Source organism: Malurus melanocephalus, unplaced genomic scaffold, assembly GCF_030028575.1.
Source record: "Malurus melanocephalus ecotype Western Australia unplaced genomic scaffold, MMel_1.1 scaffold_99, whole genome shotgun sequence".
NCBI classification, from domain to species: Eukaryota; Metazoa; Chordata; class Aves; order Passeriformes; family Maluridae; genus Malurus; species Malurus melanocephalus.
In genome coordinates this window covers 1,725,441-1,751,433 of record NW_026623331.1, presented here as the reverse complement: position 1 = coordinate 1,751,433, position 25,993 = coordinate 1,725,441, and the positions used below count along the sequence as shown (strand labels likewise).

At 39.2% G+C, this 25,993-nt stretch overlaps 1 protein-coding gene across 2 annotated transcripts in view; it reads left to right on the top strand.

Annotated features, from left to right (window-relative positions):
• Positions 1 to 25,993, top strand: part of SPIRE1 (spire type actin nucleation factor 1) — a 127,434-nt gene that overhangs the window by 88,500 nt on the left and 12,941 nt on the right. For both annotated transcript variants that reach the window (XM_057368954.1, XM_057368955.1), the window contains exons 6-11: positions 1,430 to 1,594; positions 8,036 to 8,122; positions 8,498 to 8,627; positions 19,074 to 19,237; positions 23,418 to 23,508; positions 24,251 to 24,393. In XM_057368954.1, the coding sequence (XP_057224937.1) occupies positions 1,430 to 1,594; positions 8,036 to 8,122; positions 8,498 to 8,627; positions 19,074 to 19,237; positions 23,418 to 23,508; positions 24,251 to 24,393 (780 nt within the window). The remainder of the gene's footprint in view (positions 1 to 1,429; positions 1,595 to 8,035; positions 8,123 to 8,497; positions 8,628 to 19,073; positions 19,238 to 23,417; positions 23,509 to 24,250; positions 24,394 to 25,993) is intronic.

The following is a 25,993-nucleotide window of genomic DNA, read 5'->3' as shown; positions in this document are numbered from 1 at the left end:
ACCTGAAATGGTGTCCAGCTCTGTAGCTCCCAACAAAAGAAGGATGTGGACCCATTGGAGTGAGTCCAGAGGAGGCCACAAAGATGMTCAGAGGGCTGGAGCACCTCTCCTGTGGCCATAGAGTGAGAGARCTGGGGTTGTTCAGTGTCGAGAAGAGAAGRCTCCWGGGAGACTTTTGAGCAACCTTCCAGTACCCAAAGGAAGCCTCCAAGAGAGCTGGWGAAGGACTTTTTATGYGTACATTTAGTGGCGGGGCAAAATGGAAGGTTTTAAACTGAAAGAGATTTAGATTAGATATTAGGAAAAATTCAGATTATATATTAGGAAAAGAATCTTCACAATGAGGGTGGAAAGSCACAGGAACAGGTTTCAGCAACCTGGTTTGTGAAAGGTGTCCCTGCCCAATGCAGTGGGGTTGGAATCAGGTGAGCTTTAAGGTCYTGTCAACCCAAACCWTWCCATGATACCGTGTTCAAATCAGTCTCTGGGTTGTTATAATACATGAAGTAATAGTAACTCACGGCAAGTTACAACCAAATGAAGTCTCCACTTTCCTTTGCAGGCACATGAGACAATTCAATATAYTTTTCCTTAGACTGGTTTCATGGGGAAGCTTTTCAAGTTAAAAAAGACTGGACATTTAGGCAGGTACCRTGCTGACTGCTCTTCAGAGGGGCAGTCAGGCAGAAGACAGAGCCAGCTGAATTTTGCCAGAGATGAAAGTAAAATGCTACAGGGAAACTTTTAAGCAGGAAGTAACTTATTTTATTTTCTAGGTACTGTTCTTGTCACTTCATAGAGGAATATTAGAAGGTTCTTAAAAAATACTTGATTTCAATTTCCCAACCTTCTATCCACCTGTTCTTTCCTGTTCTTTCTTTACCTGTTCTTTCTTTACTCTAGCCATTTTGCTTCACAGAAAATGAGAGGGAGGTGTTAGTGCTCTTACAGGCAGAGCAGGAGAAGTTGAGTACTGACAGGATCTTAGGACTTGGAGTCCATTCCAAAACTTCTATTTGAAGAACAACTTTTGGGAAATTGTGCAGGAAAGTCCTGGGCAACAAAGTTTCAGATTCAATCACTGTTTTAATTCACACAGTATTAGCTGTAAATCTAAAACCTTTGAATATGGGTTTGCAGTGTACTTGAAGTGGGAATACAGTGGYGAGGTATGAGAATTTCAGATCCTCTTTCCATCCTTGAGGTGGAACCAAGCAGTCCTGCTGAGTTGCAACAAAGTTTTCTTACATTCACGAGTTAAAAATAAGCTTATATAAAATAAAATGGGGTTTGGTTGATGTGTTAAAAATAAATGATACAGTTGTAAATGTTTAGTGGTGTCCTGGAAGAAAATTAACAACTTTGGTTTAAGGTGAGGTGGTATTCAAGGGTAAGTATGAAATAAAATTTCTGTCTTTTTTGTCTTCAGGCTCGCTTTTGGGTGCAAGTGATGAGAGATTTACGGAATGGTGTTAAACTCAAGAAAGTTCAAGAGCGGCARTACAACCCACTCCCAATAGAATATCAGCTCACACCCTATGAGATGCTGATGGATGATATTAGATCCAAACGCTATACCTTAAGGAAGGTCATGGTAAGTCAAGAGAATCACTGAATTTGTCCAGTCTGAAATGTTATTTTCCTTTTTTTTTTGTCTTTGTCTTTTTTTTTTTGTTTTTCTGAAAATATTGAAATTATTTTTTGGTATAGATACTAGTGTTCATGGGGTTTATATGGTATCATAATTTGCACTGTGAGGGASAGAACAGGAAACCAACAAATGTAGTGTGCTTTGTTTTCCATGTGGCAGGCATTTACAGCTCTGAAAGACAGACCCACATATCATAAGCTTGAACAAATYGCTTGTGTTGGGTTTGTGATAACTTTAAAAGTAGTTTCAGAAGTCCTGTCATGATTTCCACTGAGAAATTGTTTTAGACTTTTTTATTGGAGAGAACATTCATCTCAAGCTACAGCATAGTTTTTGGAATTCCAGAATGTAAAGTGCTACCATGATTGATACTGTGATGGGAAAGGAAAACCTACAGTGGTTGAAAACTCACATTACCATGATCTGTTTTGAATTTTCAAGGAATAATTTAGAATAATCTATGTAAAAAAAATTTAAATCTTCAATCTTCAATTATTTTCAGCATATTCTATTGCTGCTTTCAAGTCAGGACAACGTGCCAGAGCAAGCTGGAGAGGGCTCATGGGTCTCCTCTTCCTGCATTCTCTCTAAAGGTGCTTGTAAAATTGACTTGAGGCACTCTTTTTTGTCAGAACCCATTGGATATTTACTGCTGTCTCCCTGTTCTTTTTTGTCCTTCAGGGTTATATTTTTTTCATCATTAAGATTTTCTTCCTGGTCATCTAGCAACTGATTGATCTAAAGGGCATCCTATCCCTAGTAGGACATTTTAAAACYCTTTGTCAGAGGCATGTATTTGGTCCAAATTAATATTTATACCTTACACTTCTTATCTTCACCTGTCATTAGTTACAATGGAAGCGTTGTCTTAGAGTATTCAGTGTTCAGATGCATTTGCTTTCCTGACAAATCCTCACACAATCTTTGTTAGTGAGAAAGCKGTGTTTCCAGCAGAAAAAAAATCAGAGGGGAGGGTTGGGGGTAGGGAAGACAGATGAGAGAGGCAGAAAGTGTGTAGTATAAACGCTTTTTATGTTTGAGCCAAAAGTACTTTCCTWATCAAGATCTGGATTTAGACTATCCGATTGTATTTATTTTCTGCAGCAGATGTTGCTTAAATGTTAGATCAATAGGGTAAAATACATACCCAGGCAATGATGTTTTCTGTCTTTCCCCTAACAGTTCAGAGAACTGTGGTGAGTGTTCCTACTACCCAYTGCAAAAGAGGAGCAGTCCCCTCAGGACTTTAATTGCTGTATGCAATCAGGACAGTAGCTTTGTTTGAATGGGAACCCCTGGGTCATCTAATTTTGCTTTTGTCAGACTAGCTTTGAATTCATCTTCTGCTAAGCAAGCTCCTGCCTCTTTGGAAGASATTTCCTTCATTATGTGGTACGTCTTGGGGGCACAGCTGCTGCTCTGCTCATCCACACTCTGTCTCTGTACAAAATCCCTGCAAGCATCTATTTTTGGCRTGCTGGCTTGTCTTCTAGACAGATTCTCCAAAGTGATCTCTGGGCGTAAATATGAATTTGGATTACAATCAGCTGCAAGTRCTGTACCTGTAGGGCTGTCTGTGAYGCAGTTTCTGGCTTTGTCTGRCAAGTGATGATGACATGTTAGAAAAATCACTTCTTTCTTTCTGGAAACCTTAAATTCAGTAACTTGGATCCTGCTGCAGGGTGTGCTTGAAGATTGCACAAAGCATRTTCAATGATAAGAGTGCAGCTTGACATGGGATGTGTGGAACCCGAAGGATTCACACAGAATTACAAGTTCAGTTCTATTGCACAGATAAAGCATCTTCTAGACTATCCTGTGTTGAAGCTGATTGTATGGATTCCCATCAGCAGAAAACCTTGTGGTTCTTGAGAAGAGAAAGACAAGGATCCTAAATCTGAGTTTTAAGGCAGTCTRGGAAAGATGGATTCTGTTTCTTTCTATCCTTCAAAATGGATGTTCAGCAAAAATTTGTATTAAAAGCAATTTTTGCTGTAAATTAGAYTTGATAGCTTGTGAGAACACTTATCCTACTAATGATAACAAGAGGTTACATAAATTTTTAAAGTAATAAGGGATTTTTTAAAGTTAATGAATTGCAACATGAAATCTTTACTATTCTTTTTATTAATGTGATGCTGTGTTTAAAAGAGTAGCTTAATCTGTCCCTGACTGCTCAGTACTCTGAGTAGAAATTAAGAAAGGAACAGATGTTCCTGTTTGGCCATATTTTGGTATTTCAGACTGTTGTGCTAACAGACAGCAGTGGCTGGAGCTGCCTGTTCTCACCCATTTTTATAGTGCAAAYATTCAAAATGTTTTGCAGATGTAAAATGTCAATTTCTGGGCTTTTGGTAAATAACTGGTTTCATTTGTTTCAGTGACGTTGGCATTTCTATTTCAGTACATTGGAAAAAAATTTCAGATTTTTCATCTCCCTATCCTGAGGAAAGAGTCCTCATTTCACCAACTGTTGTGGGGGCAAGATAGTTTTCATTCTAGAATTTTATAATGTTTAAGTATCTAYCTTAGAGAGATTCAATAGCTTTCTTCACCTATAGAGCACCCACTCCCACAAAAGCTAAAAGCGGTAAASATTGGTAGAGTCAACGCCTGGAAATGGAGAAATTTAAGAATAAAATTACTCTCACAAGCTTAATTTTTYTTTATTATTCTTATATGTTGAGCTAGTTTTTAATTTCACAGTGCTTCACAATTAGCTCTCCTCTTTGCCCATCTCCCCCCCTCCAAGATAGGCAACATTCACTCTCTATTCTTGAGCAGTGCTTATTGAACTGTAACTCATATCTCTTCTGTTACTCAGTATATGCCTGTCAGGTACCTTTTAYGCCCTATCCAAACTCAGCAGTATGTTACATAACAGCCACATTCCCCATAGGTAACAGCACTCTTGTCTGCATGTTSGAGCTCTTCACAAGTACCTATCATCTAGTGGTTATTATCTTGGCTGTGTTGCAGAAGGAGAATTTAAACACAGAGGTTGAAGCCATTATTATCAAAAATATCCAGTAATTTGAATATCTGAGCTGAGAATCCTGGGGCATGAGGTTTTTTGGTTCGTGTTTTTGGAGTTTTTTGGGTTTTTAATTTATTTATTTCTTTACAGTATTTACCACCTTACAGTACTTAGGTGAATTGCAATAACAGCTGTRCATGGACAGTATTTTCATAAGCAAGGTTTCATAATGCTTCAAGCAGGACTTCAGTAGGGAATGTGAGCAAAGGACTTTGACCAGTTTGTCCAGYTTGGCTTTGTAGAGTCTGTTGTGCTCTTACTCACAGTTCTGACTTGGTGGTGGTGAGCTGCCTTCAGCAGGGGAATTGTGCTTTTCATTTTACACTTTTCTCACGCACTTTTGTCCTACAGAAGTGTATCCAAGGTAGAACAGTTCCTAATTGTGCTTTAGGGGTGTTCAGAGGAGGGAMTCTGTGTAATTACCATGGTTATCACATGGTATCATAAATTGTTTCTGCAATAGATGTGCAGGAGCAGCAGGGTGAGTGCAGGGCCTCACGATGGGAAGCACCAAAGCACTTCATTCTTGGACACTGCTTCTCAAGCTTGCTGTGGGGGGTCAAATGTGTTTATCACAAAAACATTATCCTGTCTGCATAATGCAAGGTGGTAAATAGATACCTACTTGAAATACTTTAATTCACCACAGAGCTTTATGGTGAGCTCTTCTGGAAATGAAGTCCCCTCTGTCTGCTTCAGTGTCCATGCAATTTCCTTTCAAATGAAAATTTCTAGGTAGTACAAAACAATATCAGTTTCCTTTTGACTGTTATTTAAAAATAGCACTCTCCTACTTTTTGCTGACACCTTTTGTAGTGAAACAAATAAATGGCTGAGATAATTGAATGTCAATGATAGGTGATGTTATTTTTTGTGGAAGTTATTAGCAATGTACTTGTTTGGGATCACCATTTTTAAAGCTTTGGGCTTGAGGCAAAGGTAACTAAGTACCATTTGCCATTAATTTTTGAATTGCAAATCCATATTTATATATTAAAATGTGATGACAGCAGGTTGTGAGTAGATGATTACATGCTAATATTTCTGTGCTTTAACTATTTRCATCTTTACATTTACGTTTTATTTTTATAATCATTGGTTTTCTTCACATTGCCAGTTTTAATGCACACTGTTGTACAAAAGCTGTTCTACACACCTGAAGATTTAGGATAATTTTACCGTGTTTGGAGGAAGTTATTCCAATACTGGTTTGTAGTTGGGGCCAGCCTGGTATGTGGACAAAAAAAAAGAAAAAAGAAAAAAAATAAAAGAAGATAAATTTGTTCCTTGGTGTTTTTTTTTTTCCCTGAGTCTATCATGACTGCATCTGTGCAGTGTCTCTGATTTAGACTTTAATCAAGAGCCATAAATGTTAATTAAGTAAAAATAAAGGATGCATTTGAAGTTGCTCACTACAGAAAGAGTTAGCTTGAGTAAATAAATAGATCCAGTGTGAACAGAGAGGMTAGAATATCTTTCAATAATCTTCCMTGTCAGTATCTTGTTTGGACAMCRAGTRTGAGAAGRTGGGTCCTGCCATGGRTGCTCCTGCTCTTRGCTTGTTGGCTGGAAATAYCCACTGGCTTTGCCACCAGCTCCCCGTGTATCCTCTGGAAAATCACTTAAGCAAATCCYACATTTTTCCTTTTCCAGTCAGATGGTGATACTGATACTAATTATACCCTGGTGGCGTAAAGTCAGGGCCTAGAGTGCCCTGAGGTGAAAGGCTCAGGGCYATGTATTATTTATTGACTATTGTCATGCAGAGGGTTGTTCCCCAAGGCTCCARCAGAGATTATCAGTTTACAAAACGGCTCTTCTGATGGTAATAATTCTCAACTTCAGCTATCAACTTTGACATCTGATGAACAGTAGCTCAGCGAGGAAAGACTTCTCATTTCATCAACAATCTTCCAGGGCATGCTGGCCTCAAAAAATTGCTCAGTCTTTGAACAGAAGAAATCAATCACACCCCTTAAAATAGTATTCTCCTCATCAGGAAATGTCAAATCATGGCTGAGTATAAACCTTTTCCATTTGAATTTTTCTGCACTATTTTTAAGAAGATGATGCATATTGCAGAGTTTAGCAGTTCGGTATGCTTTGCCAAGCAACATGAAATTCATCCGTAGGAAACTGAGGAGGGTTGAGCAAATAGAGATACACCATGTTTGGGGTAGGATATTTCCAGAAAGAGTCCTCAGGAAAGCAATTAAATGTTCCCCAGGAGGGACTCTGCWTCCAGTTTCTTAGAGGGAAAGGGATGAATCTTCTCTGGGAGGCTGCCACTCGGCCTCAGCCTGGACCCAGGGCATGTCTGAGGTGAGCAGAGCTTGTGTGGAAGCTGCATGGCAYTGGTGAAGTTCAGTTAGGGATCGTATTCAGGTGATTTTATGGACATTTAAACCCCTTTTTGTGATGGCAGCAGTCCTAGCTAGCAAAAGGGCATGGGATTTGGCAAACCAGACACATCTTCACACACGTTTTCTGGCTACAGAGTTTGTATGAATAGAGTCCCATAAAAAAAAAAATGAGGCAATTCTTAAGAAAGAAAAAAGTGCTGAAATACTTGGTCTAAGCAATAGAGAGTTGTGGGAATTTCTGTGAAATCGGGGGACAGGGCAGATAGCCAGCCACTGTGTAGTAGAAGGAGTTGCCAGAAGGATATATGACACATAGAATGGTCTCTCAAACCTGACAGTGTGCTTGGGCACTGTGCTCCATGAAGACTGAGCCTAACAGGTGTTTTTAAGCAAATCCATACACTTAATCCCAGCTTACAATTTATACATTCATCATATGATAGGAGAACATCCATTGCCTTCTTTAAATCCTATAACTATAGCAAATTGATGACTCTTCCCTGTGATGTCTTGTGTATGGTCTTATGTCTAAATGAGGTATCAGAGAAAGAAATGTCTGTGTTTCTGGAGAAAACCAAACAAAAAAGCAAAACAACCCTCACCCAGCCCCATTTCAATGGAAATATGGGATTTATGGTGAGGAAATGAACTTCTCCCACAGACACTAATGCAGTGTCTGGTTTGATTGGTGTTTGATTTCATCACTTCAAAATCCTGGTATTGCTGCTTAAAGCTGCTGCAGTTGGAATTATTTTTGCARCCATCAGCAAATCTGAAAAGCTGCTACATACTTTTTTTGCTTGCCTGTGCTCTGCATATGGATTGTTGGCTCTGCTCAAGACCTGTGGGGTTTTARGTCTGTTGCAGGTGTCAGAGCATCATACTGCAAACTCTGTCAGGGTCGTTGTGAGTTTTCAGTTGTTCTCATCTGCATGAATACGAATGTGAAACACAGCAATATATATTTCACTTTCTCCTTTCCAGGTCAACGGTGACATCCCACCTCGATTAAAAAAGAGCGCCCATGAAATAATCCTGGATTTCATCCGATCGCGACCTCCGTTAAATCCCGTATGTAATCCAGTGGGCTTCATTCCTAGCAGAGTAGCAGCTTTTTAAAGCATGTTTGGCTCCAGAAAATATATAAATACAATATTTTCTGGCCGGGCTTTCAAAAATGTCTACTGTATATAGAACAGGCTCTCTTAAAAGAACAGTATATCAAATGTTGCACAGACCAATTAACAGCTGTTATTGGTAGCAGCCCTTTATCTCGGGGAAACCGTGATGCATAAAACCCTCTTTCAGTTTATGCTGAGGTTTAAGATTGAGTGCATGTAAAACCATATCACAGCATTCCACTTTTTTTTTTTCTCCAAAAAAGTGTGAAATCTACTTTCAGGGAAGCACTTTTTAACGTAAATATGATTGTCTCTGTGTCCCAAGGCCTCGGCAAGGAAACTGAAACCAACCCCACCACGGCCCCGCAGCCTCCATGAAAGGATCCTGGAGGAGATCAAGGCAGAGAGGAAGTTACGTCCAGTCTCCCCTGATGAGATAAGGCGTAGCAGGCTGGGTAAGCACATGGCCAGTTTTTACCTGCARCACTCACAGAAAACTTCCCACATAAGAAGAAACCATTCCATGCAGATGTAATGAAAGATAAAATTATTCCTTCAGAAAAAGGAAGAACCTACTGGCTCTTCTAGGGCTGTGCAATCTTTGTGCTTAGTTRTATTTTAAAATATGAAACTGAATGGTTCAGCTTGATTCAAGTTTTTAATACAAGTGATAGATAAGTGGAATGATATTGTATTGCTTGTTGCACGTGGCAATTAATGTTAGATTTGCTCAGAATGGAACAGGTACTGCTTGTCCCTAGTGCAGTATACTTTGCCTATCTGCAAGTATTCTTTACATTTATTAAATTAATTTATTCTCTTTGTTTCCTGTTGTTAGCATCATCAACTWCTTTATTTTAATTTAAAATTGGATTATCTTTTGTTTACTGAAACTGTTGCATTTATTTTGAAACTAAATCTTTGCTTCCTTTTCCAAGTTATGGAAAATGTGKTTTTAAGTCCTTTTATGGGAAAATAATTCGGATTTGCACTGCGAAGCACTTCATTTCTGCAGTATGTATTCATCAAACCACTATGAAATGATACAAATACTCTGCTATGCAGCAGTCACCAGTTTGCATTAGTTCAGTGGTTCTGATGACAAAAGCATGACRAATACAGTCCTACATAGTGACTTAGATTGCTTTAAGGGTACTGTGTTTATCTGTATCAGAAAAACTGAAGTAGCTGAATTTTTTAAGAGCAAATGTGGAGTCCTGTGGCTGAAAAGCATGAAAAAATCCATGTATGTGCTCTGTGTCACTGCTTTTGGAAAGATATTTGTACTTGCCACGTGCTCAAAGGCACTGGTCCAGATTCAAGTGGATTGTGACAACCCATTGTCTCTGGAGAAAAACAATTTCATCAGTCTTGCTTTGTTCCATTGTTTTTGAAGTGCTTGATGGAGTTTGGGGAATGCTTGGGTGCATTTGKAAAAGCACGAGGCTTTGAATATTGGTTTTTTGGGTCTTCCAGTTTCTAGTTTGGATTCAGTTTATGTTTTCTGTATCAATTAACATTTCTCACAGGCCAAGACTTCTTTCCAAATGTAGGACGCTTGCACAAATGTGGAACGACTCCTTACTTTTTTTTTCAAACATTCAGTTTCAGTGTTTTAAATGCTCTCCATCTGGGAACTATCATGTCATTTCAGGGGCAGCAAACTTTATCTAATRAATCTTTTAAATTTCTATCTGATATAAATGGCATCAAACCCAGTTAGTAAATAGTTTTTAAAACCAATTTTGAACTACTACTGCTTAGGACTTCTGGACTGGTTTCATTCCTCCGAGGAGGGATACCTGTCTTCCACTAATTGTTGACATTTTGTTAAAGCATTACATACATTACACATAATTTYTGTGTTTTGGAACTGGAGTAATTCCTCTTCAGTCCAATGAATGGATTGGATTAAATGCCCCATTAATAGAGCTGTAAAAGGAGACACATGTGAGTTTTTTCCAAATATATCTTAGCTGCTGGCATGAGGAACTAAAAAGACCAAAGGCCTTTAAGAAAATTTTCCTTATGTTAATATATGAGGGTTTGTTCTTTCTGACAATTAGAATGATTGTTACGCCCAAAGTTCCTTTTAGAAAAGAATGTGCTTGTGCAGAATTGGAAATAGAGTAATGTTAGTGGCATTCAGTATGGCACAAAGGATCTGCCATCCAGTTTAAATGRCCACTGAATGTAATTTAGTGTAACAACATGTAAGGTAATGAGGCTTAAGGATTATAAATCTAAGTAGAAACACCATGTGGGACACTTGCACCATCTGGACAGAAATATTTGTTGCTATTAAAACGGAGAAAAAAAAATAGCACATTCCAGTGAATTAATCAGGAGCATAAGGTATGTTTCAGATGTCCCAGASTTACCCCTTTTTGCTCAGTTTATACAGTCAAGAGCACAACTACACTTGACTGTTGGGGTGAGGGGGCAGTTCCCCCTCTGTGACAGGAGTGTACCCATGGCCTGTGCTCCCCAGCAGCCCCAGGCTTTGTCCCTCTGCTCTACCCAAATGGTACAGATAAAATCTTCTCTACCCTGGCCAGTCTCAGTCTACTTTCAACTTCTTTGAAAATGGACTCACAAATAGAGAGGTTTGAGTGGAGAAATTGCAGTGAGCTTTCAAATGGCCTCATAAAACCATCAGCATAAGCCATCGAGACAAACACAGCCTTGAGGCACATGTCCTTTTAATTAAAAYGTGGATTTGTGACTCAAGCAAGTGGAGCTAATGGAGGGAGCTTGGAGAAAGCTTTAATTTTGTTTATTTTGCAGGTTTTATCAGTGTTCTCTTAGGACTCAGCATCAGGTGATAAACACCCCTRTGCTTTAAGAAGTATTTGCCTTTATGCTAAGTTTGGACAGAAATTTAGGCACTGTTTCTGTAGCTGTTATCTATGGATGATGTCTAGTTAAYGAATGTGGAAAAAATTCCCTGACTCCCATATTTATTTCTGAGTCAGCCACCTACCACATGCACCACTTTGATTTATTCTCATGAGCAGAACYTGTCCCAGTACAACCTTTCTGAAAACATCTTTTAGGGCAGTGGTATGTGTGTCTGACAGGCYCTTTCTACCAGCTTGCAGGTTTATCACCTGTCAACTAAGACACGTAAGCTGATTTCAGTTTTGATGCATTTTTGCACTTTTTTGTCACTGGACTTGGCCTGCTTATCTGGATTAGTGTGCTGAAATTTTGAAGAATATTTTGAGGGTCTACTCCCTGAATACACTGTTTAATTGGAAATRTGGATAGGTCTTTCCAGAAATTTAGAACATCTGACCACTTTCTTATCTAACCAACAAAATCATCAGAGTCCCGGGAAGAAGAGAATAATATTACAGATACATTTTAAAGGCTAAGTGCACCTAAGGGTTTTTAAAAGAACAGGAATCAGCACAAATCAGATTTTATTTGGCCTTTTTTCCATCCTCTTCAGGGAAACTACTGCTCAAGCTTAGCTTGGGTGTCTCTCTTTATTAGTTTAATTATAATCATTGAAGATTATGCTTAAAAAAATAGAAATATCTTTATTTCAGGTCACTGAAACTTGTGTGAAATGTGGCTTTGTGCTTTCAATTTTTTTTCAGCTCTTTCTKTCCTCTCCCTCTCTCTTTCCCTTTTACCTGTTTCTCTTTCATGGTAATTTTGTTTTAGAATATTCAGATTTTTTTCAGATATTTGTCTCTTGTTTTGATATTTGATTTCTTTAACTCCAAAGATCTTAATTTGCTAGTAATATAATTGCTCTGTTTGCGAGTTCCATTTATTCTACTGTAGTTTCCAAACTTTGAGCTTTACTACAGTAAAGCAATAGTATGTCTGACACATTTTGGATTTAAGCAAGCAACTCCAAAATGTCTCAAGTGGAGTTAATCTTTTGTTTTCATTATCCCTCTGCTTTTCTAATAGCTGTATCGTTTTCTTTCTTTTGTTGTGTTTGTTTCTTTTTTYACAGCAATACGGCCACTTAGCATGTCTTACAGTTTTGACTTGTCAGGTAAAATGTGCTGCACCACCTGATGTGGTTATTGTGCTTATTGTGAMATTTGTTCCATCTGTTTGTTGAGTTCCCATTTAAGAAAGAAACTTGAAGGGATTCTTCCAAGATATGGTCAGTGAAAATAAAAAAAATTGAGATGATTTAGTTACTGTTCATGACAATATTGTTACATTTCCCTTGCCCCAAAAGGATGCCTAGGTATAGGAAGCATCTGCATTTCACCTGAAGTAGAGTGCTGGAATTGTGCTTAAATAAGTAAAAGAGGTGGTCCAGAGCTATTCCAGACTTYTAAAAGGATTGCAGAATTCAGTGTCACCTTCAAGTTGGATTTTTTTATTTATAAATCTGGCCTTYGTGTCTTTGCACTCACTTTTTGACTAGGCCATCTTTTGCAGTACTCCGTTTCTCACCAGGATCCTAAAGCTAGCTTTGAACTCATCTGCCTTTCTAGATTTAATGAAATATACCTATATCTATTAATCTAGAAAGAAGCTGTCAGTTCTACAGTGTCGTTACAGTGAAAGCTTTGTGAGCTATGAAATCAAAGACATTCACTAAAAAAAGGCTAAACCTTCTTTTCTGGTTAGCAAAATAAGGTTTGCTGGTAATAGCTGGTACAGAGGGTTCAACAGCTGACCCTTCATCAACTATCTAACATAAATTTTCAGGTTTCCTCTTGTGAGCCATTAGTTAGGACATGAGCAACCCTATGAACCTGTTCCCCTTCAGAGACAGAAATGTCAGATAGATCAGTAGCCAGAAAATAAATTCATTCTTTCCTCATTATAAATTAACTTTCCAGCATCCTTGGGATGGTGGGCCCAAAATTTCCATCATTGATGTTGGAAATGTTCAATATCAGCCTCAAAGGTTGGTCAGCAGAGGAGATAGCTAGCTCTTACCTAATTTTCCCTAAACGACCCCTGAAAAGTTCTCCAAATAAATCCATGCTCTTTGTACCACCTCCCTCTTTCCTTTGAGTTACATGTAGAAATATCTCATTTGGGACTCCTGCAGGGTCCTCAGTTTGTCCATGCATCCTTTAGCCTCATCTGGGTTATTTTCCCCACAGAAAGGCATCACCTGACTGAAATGCTAGCATATTGTGAACTAAAAAGATCATATAGAAGTTTTCTGATTGCTGTGACCTAAAAAATACAGCAATTTTGTAACATGGGAACACAGTTCACAAGTGACATATCTGTGAACGTGGCTCCCTGTTCTGGCTGAGCCAAGAAAACAGCTTTCCTCTGTCAGGAAGGGAGGAGGGACTCTTGCTGCTCTCTCTCCTCCCCAGGCTCCCCTCTAAGCATGTGATTTCCCCCTTCTGTGTGCTCATTTATTCACAAGAGGACCTTGTTAAACTCATGTAACCCAGGAACAAATACTTCCAATATTTTTTTTACCAGGTTGTTTTTCTGCTCTTTGAATTTTAAACCTGCTTGCTATCTGATCAGATGATCAGAGGGCAGCTGATGAGCATGGATGGAAGGGAGGAAGGAACAGGCTCTCCCGTCAGAGGTGGTGACAAGCTGTTAATGCAGCCCAAACCTTTTTGTGAAACCTTACACTCGTGGTGTATGGTACAGCTACTACAGCTGTCAGCTGGGATTCAAATTACATATGTTCATGGCATCATATTTTATTCCACTCAGAGCTGCAGGGTCCCCAGAGCCTCAGAAAGCAACGTAAACAGGCAAACTTAAGTTTTCAAAAAGTATTGCTAGTTTCAGATATGTTAAAAGTTTTGTCAGTTTTAAGAAGATAAAACTGAATATGCCAGTGACCAGCTAATGGGAAATGTTCAGATTTGTCCTTCTACRTGTGTGTCTGCTTCTTCTTTTGCCTTTTATTTCTAAGAATTCTGAAACATCCTCATTTGTTTAAATCCAAACAATATTTTGTAATCCATTCATTTATAATCATAGTATTTTATGTTGAAGAAGTAGCTTTAGCAATCTGTGCTGTWCTTGGATTTGCTGTTTTTGACTGACCACTGAAGAACTCTTCCTGTTTTCTTTATCCATCTCCTAAATGTGATTGGCTTTGTTTTTCCAAGTCATGTGGTTCTCAGCGAGTAGTATTATATGGTGTGACTTGAGTGATCTGATAAACTGTCCTTAGAAGTAAATTCAGGATGATTAAAACATTCCAGTTAGGTAGATGTGAGACACCAGATGAGCAGTACAAGTGAATTAAATGGGTTGGGATATTGATAGTAAGYAGATAAGCAGTAATTTTGGATGCTGTTGCTTTGCGTGCTTCTACTTYTTCCATTATTTTAGAGGCAGAGAGGCTGTTCTGTGCTTTCATCATCCTTCACACACACTTGCTTTTTCACTGCTTTCATTGCTCTCTGCTTGGATGGAATTGCTGTCACAAAAACCCCACAAACCAGCTGAAAAAGAGAAGTGTTTCCTGCTAAGTGCTAAAGGACGGGTGCAGGTTTACATTATTCATGCTGCCTGYGATGGGGATGATGCAGAATCCCGAGAAGACTTTTGCTGGCACTGAGCCGGTGTGGTTGGTGTGTCAGAGTGCCCAGCTCCACATATCTGCCTGCTGTTCCCCTGARGAGGAGAGAAGGGGCTCCTGTGCTCTCCTTTTACACTGCTTTTTCCTGTTGGTGGAATAGAAGGAGCAAGTGGAAGCCACCTGGAGTGAGTTATGTGAGAGGTACTCAGATAACAGCTATTGACCAGGGCAGTCATTGCCCACTTCCTCTAATAGAAAAATTGCTTAAAAGCAGCTTCATTTCAATGCAGKGCTGAATGCAGCTCAGAAGAACAGTCTGTCATTCCCACTCAATGCCCAAGTTCTTACCTCAAAGCTGTGCACATTGCTGCTTTGAAGTTGTTATTATTTCAGAAACAGTTTAAGTACATTTAAGGGAAAGGGGGAAACTGGGAGGTGTGCAGGGAGAGAAGAAAAAGGAGACTGAAGCATTTAACACCRAATTTCATGGGGATTATTACTTTTAGATTATCTCTGCCTCAGACCAGTGAGAGGAAGGAGTTCCACCAGGTCTTTGTAAACTGTTTAGTTTATGTAACACAGTGATACATGTGATGCAAACACAGCAAAAAACTGATTTATTAGTTCTCAGGTTTGAATTCAATATCTGAAGTCCACTGAAAGGAATACATCTCTGTTACCTTTATTCATTATGTAATATTTCCCAATATATTTTCAACATAATAGCCAGCATTATATTAATTCTGCARATCCATCTTAGCCTTCTTTGAAACTCAGTGTAAAAAACTTGTAATCCTGAGGAGTACCTTTCCTGTATAGAACAAAATTCAGGTTTCTGTTGTCCCTCTTTGCTGAGGAGAGCTGGTTAGGAAGCAGACAGTATATGGTTACATGACTGCTGAGTTTTGCATGTAATTTGGGGTCTGCTTAATTCCTTGTTTCACAAGAGAATAATCTTACATGTAAATAAAGGCACATTTCATATTATCCTACAGTGGAGTTTTTTTGTCTCCCCCTTCMTAAGGCTGGTCAGGGAAGCCCAATGCAAGGATCAAATAATGAAATCAAGACTTTGCCTTCTTTCATTTGTAATGACAGCTTAGAGAAAAACTCAAAAGAAACCAAATGCATTYGTCCAGTTTTCAGGTACTGTTCATTGTACTTGCTGCCTGAAAACRCAGAGAATGACACTCTCCCAACGTGGCTGACTCTAATAAATTCCTAACCCCAGGCTACTACTCACACCAGCCATTTTTAATATCATTGGATTCATCTTTAAAATATTTAAATGTTCTATGAATTTAGAGATTGTAAACTACTGTCCATTAAAAAAAAAAAAACAACCACCCGAATTTAGGTTTTGTTTAGAAGAATTGTCCATTGCTTTCTTCTGTCATGTTCATATTTATAAGATCTGGTCTATTTGTTGTTCCTGACTTGTTTATCCTGATTAATTTTATCTTGTTTATGATGATGTACGATTATTTGTCACCTGCTAATRTTTCTGTTGCCCAAGTAGATCACTAAAACAGCTTCAACAAAGTAATAATTTTTTAGTCTGCTCACAAATTCTGGTTTTAATTATGGAACAAGGTATTTTTCTTGATATCTATTCGTTGAAACTCAAATGTCATGATCTTTTCCTTAAATTATGATAATCCATTTATTCATATGTATCCAGTACTGTAAGTGCAAGAATGATAAACTGAACTTGATTGACCAWATGGATTTTATAGATTGGATGGTTTTCTAATTTTATCCTTTTTTATTACTATTCTTTAATGCTTGCCAGTTGTATAAACTCCATGGTTTGGGTTTCTTTTTTGTTTAGAGGAAAGAGTAATGATAAATGACATTTCTTACTGAAGAAACCTTGAAAACAAATACAACATTGGATTGTCTTCTTAATTCACCTAAAACTTCTTTGGTATTTCAAGAAGACATTGAACCAACATATGAGCAACTCAATAATATGTATGGACAACTCATATATGCCTGACTTTAAATAACAGCTGGTTTAGGCTTCATAGATAGATGTAGATTGGCTACATAAATTACCTTCAAAATGCACCAGAAATTTCCATGTCTGAGGCTAAAGAAATTGGGCATAAGTTCCTTAAAACCCCCATACAAACAAACAGACAAAAGCCACAAGAAAAACAATTTGTGATGGGAAAATATATTCCATCATCTGCCATAGGGGATGTCTGGTGGTTGTCCCCCCTTTTTCCTGCCCCCAGACCTATTGTGTGTTTTGCTTTTGGCTGGARGGCAGTGCTGTTGTTCTTCCCATCATTTATTCTCCCAGCAGGTCCAACAGTTCTTTYCGGCCATTCTTCAGGCTCCTACTATCAGACAGGGGAGTCCCCACCCAGGACTTTTAGGGAAAAAGGGACCCCACCTTTGGCTGTTGTGTGGGTGGTGCTGGARCTGCTTCCTTGGTTCCCTCTGCCATCAAAAGACAAAGCAAACATTTTTCTCTTGCTCATTTGGGAAACCCAGAATTTCTTCCATCAACTACATTCCAACTAATTATGAGGTCTCAAGAAGTGGCATTGGCAGCAGGGAGGGGAGGCAGTTTGAGTTTTGTTTTCSTGCTGTCCCTTTCTGGGATTGTGTTGAGTTGCTGTTAGAGCAGGAATGCATTTGATGTGGGGGACACCCATGCTGTACTCACAGAAATCTAGGAGGAAAAAAAACCCATGACATATAAGCCATTGTGGTAGTCAGGACACCCATTAGAAAAGCCTTTGAAGATAGGAACTGAGGGTTGGAGAGTCTAAGTCTTTGATTGCAGCTCTTTGTAGGGAGGACCTGAAGGCAGTAATGACACTGTAGTACACAGATTCATGGGCCTGGAATGTCACCATGACTTTAATAGCCCAAATAATTGCCTTTTCTTATATTCCCAGTTGAACATATGATTTATAGAGGAACTATAATGCACCCCTCTCTTTTTTAGATCAGTTTCCAGCATTTAAAATTAACCTCAATAATTCTTTAAAATGTATACTGATTTAACTTACTCGTCCTCTTAGTTTATTTCAGTAGCTGCTGTGGTTAGAATGCTGTGAGACAGACCTACTACTGTAGCCGTGCTTTGTGTAGTCTGTAGTTTTGATTTACCTGGTGCAGGGATGGCTTTACCCATGCAAAAGGTGTTGCAGCASGAGTGACAATGTCTCTTTATACCCAGGCAACCATGTCATTCACTGCAAATGATGTGTGAGTACTTACATTGTTAGCACTGAGAAAATCTGGGTGATATAATTTCTCTGTCATACTCCTCCCAGTAACCTAAGGTAAARCTCACTTGACCTTCTTGTGCCTCTTTTCACTGTCTATAAAACTGGGAATAATAATTCATCATTACCCTRGCCTTAAAATACCTGGAGGTAGATTGTTATTACAAGGGTGGGGAAGGAGTCCTATAATTACATGAGTAGAAAAACACATTTGTAGGAAGACCAGATGCTTAGACGTACATGCAAATGGGAGATTAAAAGTTTCTCTTCCTTGTCCCTCCAACATAATTTTCTTCAGATTGGAATACTGTACTGTGTACTTTTACAGGGATAAAACTGATTTATCAGACCAAACTCTAAGCTCTCCTAAAATATCAAAGGCTAGGTCATTATCTTAATGTCTAGAGCTTAGCTAGGTGAAGCACAGCAGACCCAAAGCTTACATTATCCAAGATGCATCTTCACTGCGTACTGGCAGAAATCCTGAGTAATTTACTCAGTAGAGTTACATCCTTGTAAAAGTCATGTAGATGAAAATAGAGCTGGAGCCTCATATTTCTGCTGCTCCATGAAGGTCTGACCTCACAGACATGTTTTTAATACAAATGGCCATGCAAGCCTGAGAGTTGTGCATGGGTTTGATGAAGGCTCATTATTTACCTCATTTTCATTCCTGCTCTGTATATTGCAGAATAAAGTGCAATTCTGTCCTCACAGGAAAAACTGGGTTTACTCCATGCTAAACCTCCTAATTTCTGTATGGCTTTGTCTGCAGATTTCCTGGAAACCCACTTGCCCAGATACAACTGTGCATTCTTCTGGTCCTTGTTATATAGTAAATTATAGACTGTACGTTGAAGGAAGATTATTTTCGGGTTTAACACAGGCAATTTTTAAAAATTTGAATGGTGTTGGTCTGAGGTTGGGTTTTAGCATTATGCAATGCTGCTTTTCCCACTGCTTTCATTCTTTCATATTGCTTCTGTACTGCAAGCCATTGCCTGCAATTCTCCGAGCAGCGAATCACTAGAAGTAAAATAATTGCACAGATACAACTATCACAATAATCTTTTTCCTTCTGCGTGTATGGCCTTAGCAGTAAGATTTGAGAAGGCAGAATACCTWTTAGGTGCAAACACCAACTGTTCTGTTTCTTTTGGTAGATGTACCGACACCAGAGGTTGGAAGAAAATTAGTGGCTGCCTCTGTAGTGAACGGGGACCCGGCACCACAAGGAAAGCAGAACGGGGCCACACAAGTGACYGTGCAACGCAAGAGACTCCTGAAGGCCCCCACGCTGGCTGAACTTGACAGCTCAGATTCAGAGGTAAAAAATCAGGACACAACTCGCTTCTTGGTTTGTCAGAATCGAGCCTTATTTCTGAGTTTGCTGAATTGATCAGATGAGAAGTGACTTTGTGGATTATAATCCAAATTTTCCATGGCTGCTTTGTCAGCCCACAGAACTTCAAAAAGACTAGATCAGACCTCAAAAAGAAGAATATTCTTTTGAAAAGTTGAATGGTAATTTTGGCCTTAAACCAGTATTTACTTACTTTCCTAAATGCCCAGTGTCTGTCCAAACTGGGGACAATTATGCTTTTGGGAATTTAGGGAAGTACAATGCACCCTTCTGGCACTCATGCAGTAGCTGTCACTAAAGGACTCAGATGTGGGGCCAGCCTCTCCATAACAGCTGTGAAATAAAGAGCAGCAGCTGTGCCAGAGGGGTTGCAGTTTGGTGCAAATGTTAGGGCATCAGTTTCCTATGTAAGATTGGTAACTAGMGTCCCAAAAATGTTCCACAGTTAGSGACAAGCAAAYACTACTCAGATGGAGATATAATTTTGAATCMATCCTCYCTCAAATGAAGAGTTAAAAATTTAAAAAAGCATTAGAAAGAGAAAACCTTAAAAAGCTTTCTAGCTTCAAAGCTGCATTATATATGACTCTCAGGAAGTACCAACATTACATCCTCAAGAATGAGCTTTGTCTTCTGGACCACTAGTATTATTAATTGAGTTTGGACTTTTCTGAAAGTTAAGCTGTCTGGAAAGCTCATGCAGGCAGGCTTTATTCACAGAGGATAATTTTAGCCTGGGGAAAGCAGTCTTCCCTGACTCTTTTTCTCTCTTGTAAATGGGAAAGGAGGGGTTTCCTGACAGCGTGGTTACAAAGGCGTCTAAGCTGAAAGATAGGAGTCTGGGAAGAAATATATGTGGGGAGAAATTTATCTCTTTGCATACTTTCTTCATCTGTGAAAGGCTGGCCCTCTTTGGGGTTATCCTGTGGGTGACTTGTGTGGGTGCATAATTTGATGCATCTGTTCTGAAAGCAGAAAACATTTGCATTCTGAGATCACTCATCAGTCTTTAAAATTACAATAGAGGCTATATGTGGTTTGTTAACATGAATGAAGCTGGGCAGGATGCAGGAATACTAAGATCTGTCTGAGAATTGGATCTTGAACTTACAGCCTGTAGCTCTGTGTATCCTGAAGCATTGTGCTATTTCACACAGGAAGAGGAGCAGAAGTCAGTAAAAGAAAATTATGTAAAGGGAAATGTGAAATGATTCTTGTAGAAGGGAGAAATAAAATGTCTGAATGTGAYTATTGATCAGGGAATACTGTGTAGGCAAGCAAAATAGTATGGAACAAACCCTGGAACATACAGCAAAAGATAAATTGAAAATAAATCAACCACATCGAGCTGTCACAGAGAACAGATGCTGTACTAGTTTGAGTCAATAGAAATAGCTGGTGAAGCAGCTATAAAGATGCTCAGCAGATTACTGGTTGGGGCTCAGGGACAGTACTAAAGTATTGAAAATAAACYGAAGGGAGTTTGGGTGAAATTTTTCAAGGTGGTGAAGGACATAGAACATTTGAAGAAAGTGAAGATCACTCTGTCCAAATGTTTTATTTCTTTCCGGACTTTTGCTTTGTATGTAGCACACTGAAGAGTGTGTGTGTTGTTCTGATTGCCTGCAAATGACTCGGCCTCCTCTTTGTCTGCAGTTCAAATTGGGCTTAACCTATTTTGAGTTACTCACTGGGAGTGGAATTATGACTGTGTTATGCCCTAAATTACAGGCTGGAAATACCTGCACTGCTGAGCTGTGGACCTCCAAATGAGCTGATGCAGATGCATTTTCTTCCCACTGTGTCCCCTTTGTTTGTTCATCTGTGCTGCAATGCAGCTGTGTCCCAATAGTCAGTGTAGCCAGGCAGAGGTGAAAGGGAAGGTCTGATGCAGCTCTGTGCCCCTTTTCTGGCAACGATGAATATTGTGTGAATTGTTCCTTCTTTCTGTCCTTGCTTTTTTTGTATCATCATTAAAAGCRCAGATTCCAGGGGGTGTGGAGCAGAAGTGCCATTTTGTTTCATGTGTCTGAGAGAAGTAGCAATGTAATASTGACTTTTGATACAAATTTAAAAATTGTATCTTCCTAATGAAACTACAGCTATGTCTGTAAGATATTCAGACGTTTTATGGTAAAGCCTTTAAAGCTGCAGCTTTCTCAGTAACTGTAAAATTCTAACTGTTTGGCACTCTGGCAAAGTGTGGAGTCCTGGATGTTGGGTTGATCCAACCTCAAACATAACATGTCAGTCTACAATGACAATCAACAGTTGCTGTATAGATATAGAGGAATTAATGCAGTGGTTCATCAGGACTTCCTACACAAGATTTAATTCTCAAAAAAAGCCTCCTGTGTTTGTGACATTGTAGGATAGCAATAGCATTGTCAGTGCACATGTTTGTGCACAGAAGTAATTTGAAATTACAAACCTGGAATACTGTTGTCCAAGTAGGATTTTATATCCAATTTAACATCATCCTTGCTTCCATTTTCCCTGTGTTGGTTTATGCTTATTATTTTCTATACTTAGCCACTGGCTCTGACAGTTCATTCTTTASAGTAACAGCTTACTTAATTCTTCATCTTAGCTCATTGGCTTCTCCAACAATGGCAAACTAGACTTCCCCTCAGAACAATCTGACTACTACAAAGTGAAAATTTGAGTAGTTCCCTTTGTACAAAGGTATTTTCCTTCCCAAAATTTAAMTGTTTAACTCTAGACTTGTGGACACTGTTGCTCCCCTTCAAAACAGCAGTGCATCCAATTGTCATGCAAGTTCTCCATTGGTCTTTTAAAGCAACCATGCAGCAATATGCAGAGCTATCTGAGCCAGCTCTGTAGCTAAACTGTGCTGGTTTCTGCAAGTAAAACAGCTTCTGTAGCTCAGTGTGCTGCTCAAACTTCCTTCAAGCTTCCCATCACAAGGGTTTTGTGGGGTCACAATTGATAGGTTAAAGTGAATATACTGTTTTGGGATGTGAACTGGTTKGAGACCCCTTGCAGAGTACTGTGTTGGGGCAAATAGATGGGAACAGAGTCCTCACACACAACACCTACCCTGGGGCTAAGCCTGAAGTACAGATCACCTGATGGGAATTTGTAGAGGTCTGTGTCCTGTGATGCGTGGTGCTCATTGAGGTGATCCTGCCAGCTTTTCTTTCCAACTTGCTGTTACCAAAGAAGGCAATGTTTCAGCCAGTGGAGATTTTCAGCAAAGGAAATCTGTGAGAAAGAAGCTCAGCCACTTGCTGGATTTTAGAGCAGGTCACTTGTTTGATCTGTAAATCTTGACAGCCTAAATGATGTTAAGTCTCTGCRGTTGAAAGCATTCACATTAGAGGTAAAGAGCGTTCATGCTCAGTCTTTCAGAGATGTTTGAGAGGCTCCTGTGATGATATGTGTCTTTCCTGGTATCTTGTGGCTGAAGATGGGTTTTAGGTGAAAGCAAAGGATTTAATAATCTGAGTGGCATAAAGCTTTAGGTAGCTGAAGGGTGTTTGTCAAAGCCCWTTTCACTTCCCTTCATCTTGCCCAAGTTGTTCTTGGCTGTTGTGAAGCATGCTTATAYAGTGAATGAGATTTCTTTTACATACAGAAGAAAGGAAAAACACACGAGGATTGGGAATTAGAGAACAATGCAGTCAAATTCAGATTAGCTTCTCTTTACCTGAATCACTTGTGTGAGTGGCTCTCATTGCTTTGGAGACCAGAGAAAYCTAAGTGCTAATTCCTTCCTGGTATGAGATATAAAGCTGGGTTAACATATCCACTGTAGCTGCAAATCCCTGGAAGTCTTTGAAAACACAAATTTTGTGTTTTTTGAAATTYGAAAAATTGAAAATTAACAGGTTACAGTGGATTCATGCACCTCTCTCCTGATCTTGTTCTTTCATGCACTGGTTAAATACACCATATTCCAATCATGGACCATTTATTTCAGTTTCCAAAAACACTAAGCACTGAAAATTCTGTTTGCTCAGTACTGTGCAGAGTCAATGTTTTTATTGGGACTTCTACGGCTTTGAGTGATTGAATGGCCCGAAATATCTTTAATAGCTTGTGGTTTCTGTATGTTAAAAAGCAGTAAGAGAACTGAAAACAGTACCTGAGGAATTCTGTTTCTTTTCCTCTTGCCACACAGGAGGAATCAGTGCACCAGTCAGGAAGCAGCAGCAGCATCTCCCCCTCACAAGCAGAAGACCCCTCTCAAGAAGGCACCAGCAGCAGAAAGAGTGAGTTCTGAGAGAGTCCAGTGGCTGCTTTTACACACTTCTGTTGTATTCTGTGCTATGAACTTTGTCTGAAACTTATATGGAAAGCTGAAGCTGAGTGTTGTTAATGGAATAAACATCTAAAGCTGAACCCTGCTGAATGGGTCAGATGTGATAAGCAGTTGGAAGGCTTTAGCCTCCACTCTGGGTGGATACCTTTGTGAAACAGAAGGTTTCACACTTGAAGTTTGAAGTTTGTGTAGAGGAAATCAGAATGAATGGAGGACYATAGCTTAGCTATGCTCATGTCATAAAATAATTTGTTGCTCCAGAAACATGTTCTAATCTGAGWCCAATTTAAATGTTTCCTCTATCTCTGCCTCTGTGGCAGTGTTTGAAAGACACTTAGCAATCACCAGTAATTCTCATAAATACTGACTGGGAAGAGGGCAAGGTCTGGTCTTAGGTTTTTCGGGCAGTTATTTCAGGTTTTACTGTGTAACAATGTTTTCCATTTGTTTCAAAGTGTTTCAGTTTCATTGGAGAGGTTTTGTAATGAGAGGTGTAATTTGTGTGCGTGTTTTCTGTGCATGACGGTGAAATAAGTAGAATAATACCCTGAAACACCTGAGTATGGGTATGTAACTTCAGCCACCAGTTGTAGGAGTTGTAGCAAATCAGTGGCTGGATCAAGTACTGAACAATGTTATCCAACACTGTCTCTTAGAAGAACTAACCTTTTTTGTGCTGTTTGAATCCTTAGCGCCTCCAAAGTTCTTGCCCATATCATCGACGCCGCAGCCCGAGAGACGGCAGCCACCTCAGAGACGACACTCCATTGAAAAGGAAACACCAACCAATGTGAGACAGTTCCTACCCCCTTCAAAACAGAGCTCCAGGTCACTTGTAAGTGGAGGGGGTGGTAGGAGAGAGAAAAAGAGGAATGCTAAGGTTATAATGAAAATTGAAACTTTGCTTCAGTGTGATTGACCCAAAGAAAACTCCTCAATTCAGAAACAGCTCTTGGCTACCAAAGATGTTTTGAGATCAAGATTTAAACTTTGTTTCTCTAACATATTTATCCAAAATCCCAGGTACAGGTGCCTCAGAAAACATTTGCACTTTGATTAGGACTCTGGGTAAATCACATGTCTTGATTTTTGTTTCAGAATRTTACCAAAACAGATGAACTTCACCTTACTGATTTTGCATTGAATAGAGACAATTCCAAAGCAGTGGATCTATTTTGGGATTTGGGGGAATTTTTGTAGTTGTTGGAAGTATTGCAGTTAATAACTGGATGAATGGAATGATTTCTTTTTTTCCCACCTTAAGAACTTGCCTGGTAATGTTYATACATTTGAAAGCTCTTTCAGTAATCCAAAGCAAGGTTTGTCTGTGTTGCTTTGTGGAAGTTACTGAGGCAAAAACCTGTATTACTGCTTGAAAAGAAAGTACAGTGCATTTGATCAATTAGYTTTAACTGAGAACTGTTTTCCAGCAGAGTACAAACAGCAAAGGGTATGAAATCCTGGTTYGTTTATGCTGACATACTGATTAGTGCTTTGTAATTTCATGCAGGATATGTTCCTTGTCTCTTTTCCTACCAGCAGGGTTTCAGAGTGTGCCCCATGAGGTGCTGGTGAATAGAGAAATCGATAAAACATATCTGAGTTTTAAAAGGAAGGGAATATTCACCTGCCCTGTCTTGTAGTGCCATGGTATTAAGGGGCTTTGAAGAGCRTTTTTGTTGGCCCAAGAGATGACGGCCGGGATCCAAACCTGTTAGATGATGAAGCTGATCAGTAACAGGAAAAATATCTCCATATATTCCCACAATGGGCTTTTACTTTGCAGAGTGTCTACTGGATTTTATTACATCCTTCCAAGCAGAATGTAGTTTCTCATTCCAGAAGGTCAGGTAGTAATGAGACACAAGTGGACATCTCCCACCAAAGTGAGCTTGGAGCAGGAAATACGGCAGCAGACCCATGCTGGAGGGCTCCTTCAGCATATTGAAGTCACTGCCACATTAAATGGTGCCCTTTCACCTCCTGCTGCATTCACTGTATGTGGAAACCCAGATTTTATTTCCTGGTAGGYCCAGAGTCATTCACAAACAAATGGTTTATTAGGAAGGTGGGGAAAGCATCCTATGTTATACTGAGACATTTGCTCCATCRCACTTTTGGTGTATCTGAGTGTGCTACATTGTGATAGTAATCTTGTTATTTCAGAGGATGGTGCAACTTAAATACATTGTAAAAGGMTGTTATTTTAAATAGGTCAACCAAGTTCTTACCAAGGTCTTCTTGACCATGTACATATTCTCCCTCTGTCGATCTGTTCATTGACATGTGCCTAGGAAAATACATAAAAAATAAAACCATTGAAGCAAAACTAATTCAATTATTCCATTCCCCCTGAAAAATACTAAAGAAAAAGCCATTAGATAAGACAGGCTAATTTGGGAACAGATGGGAAGGGTTTTACTAGTTTTTTTTTT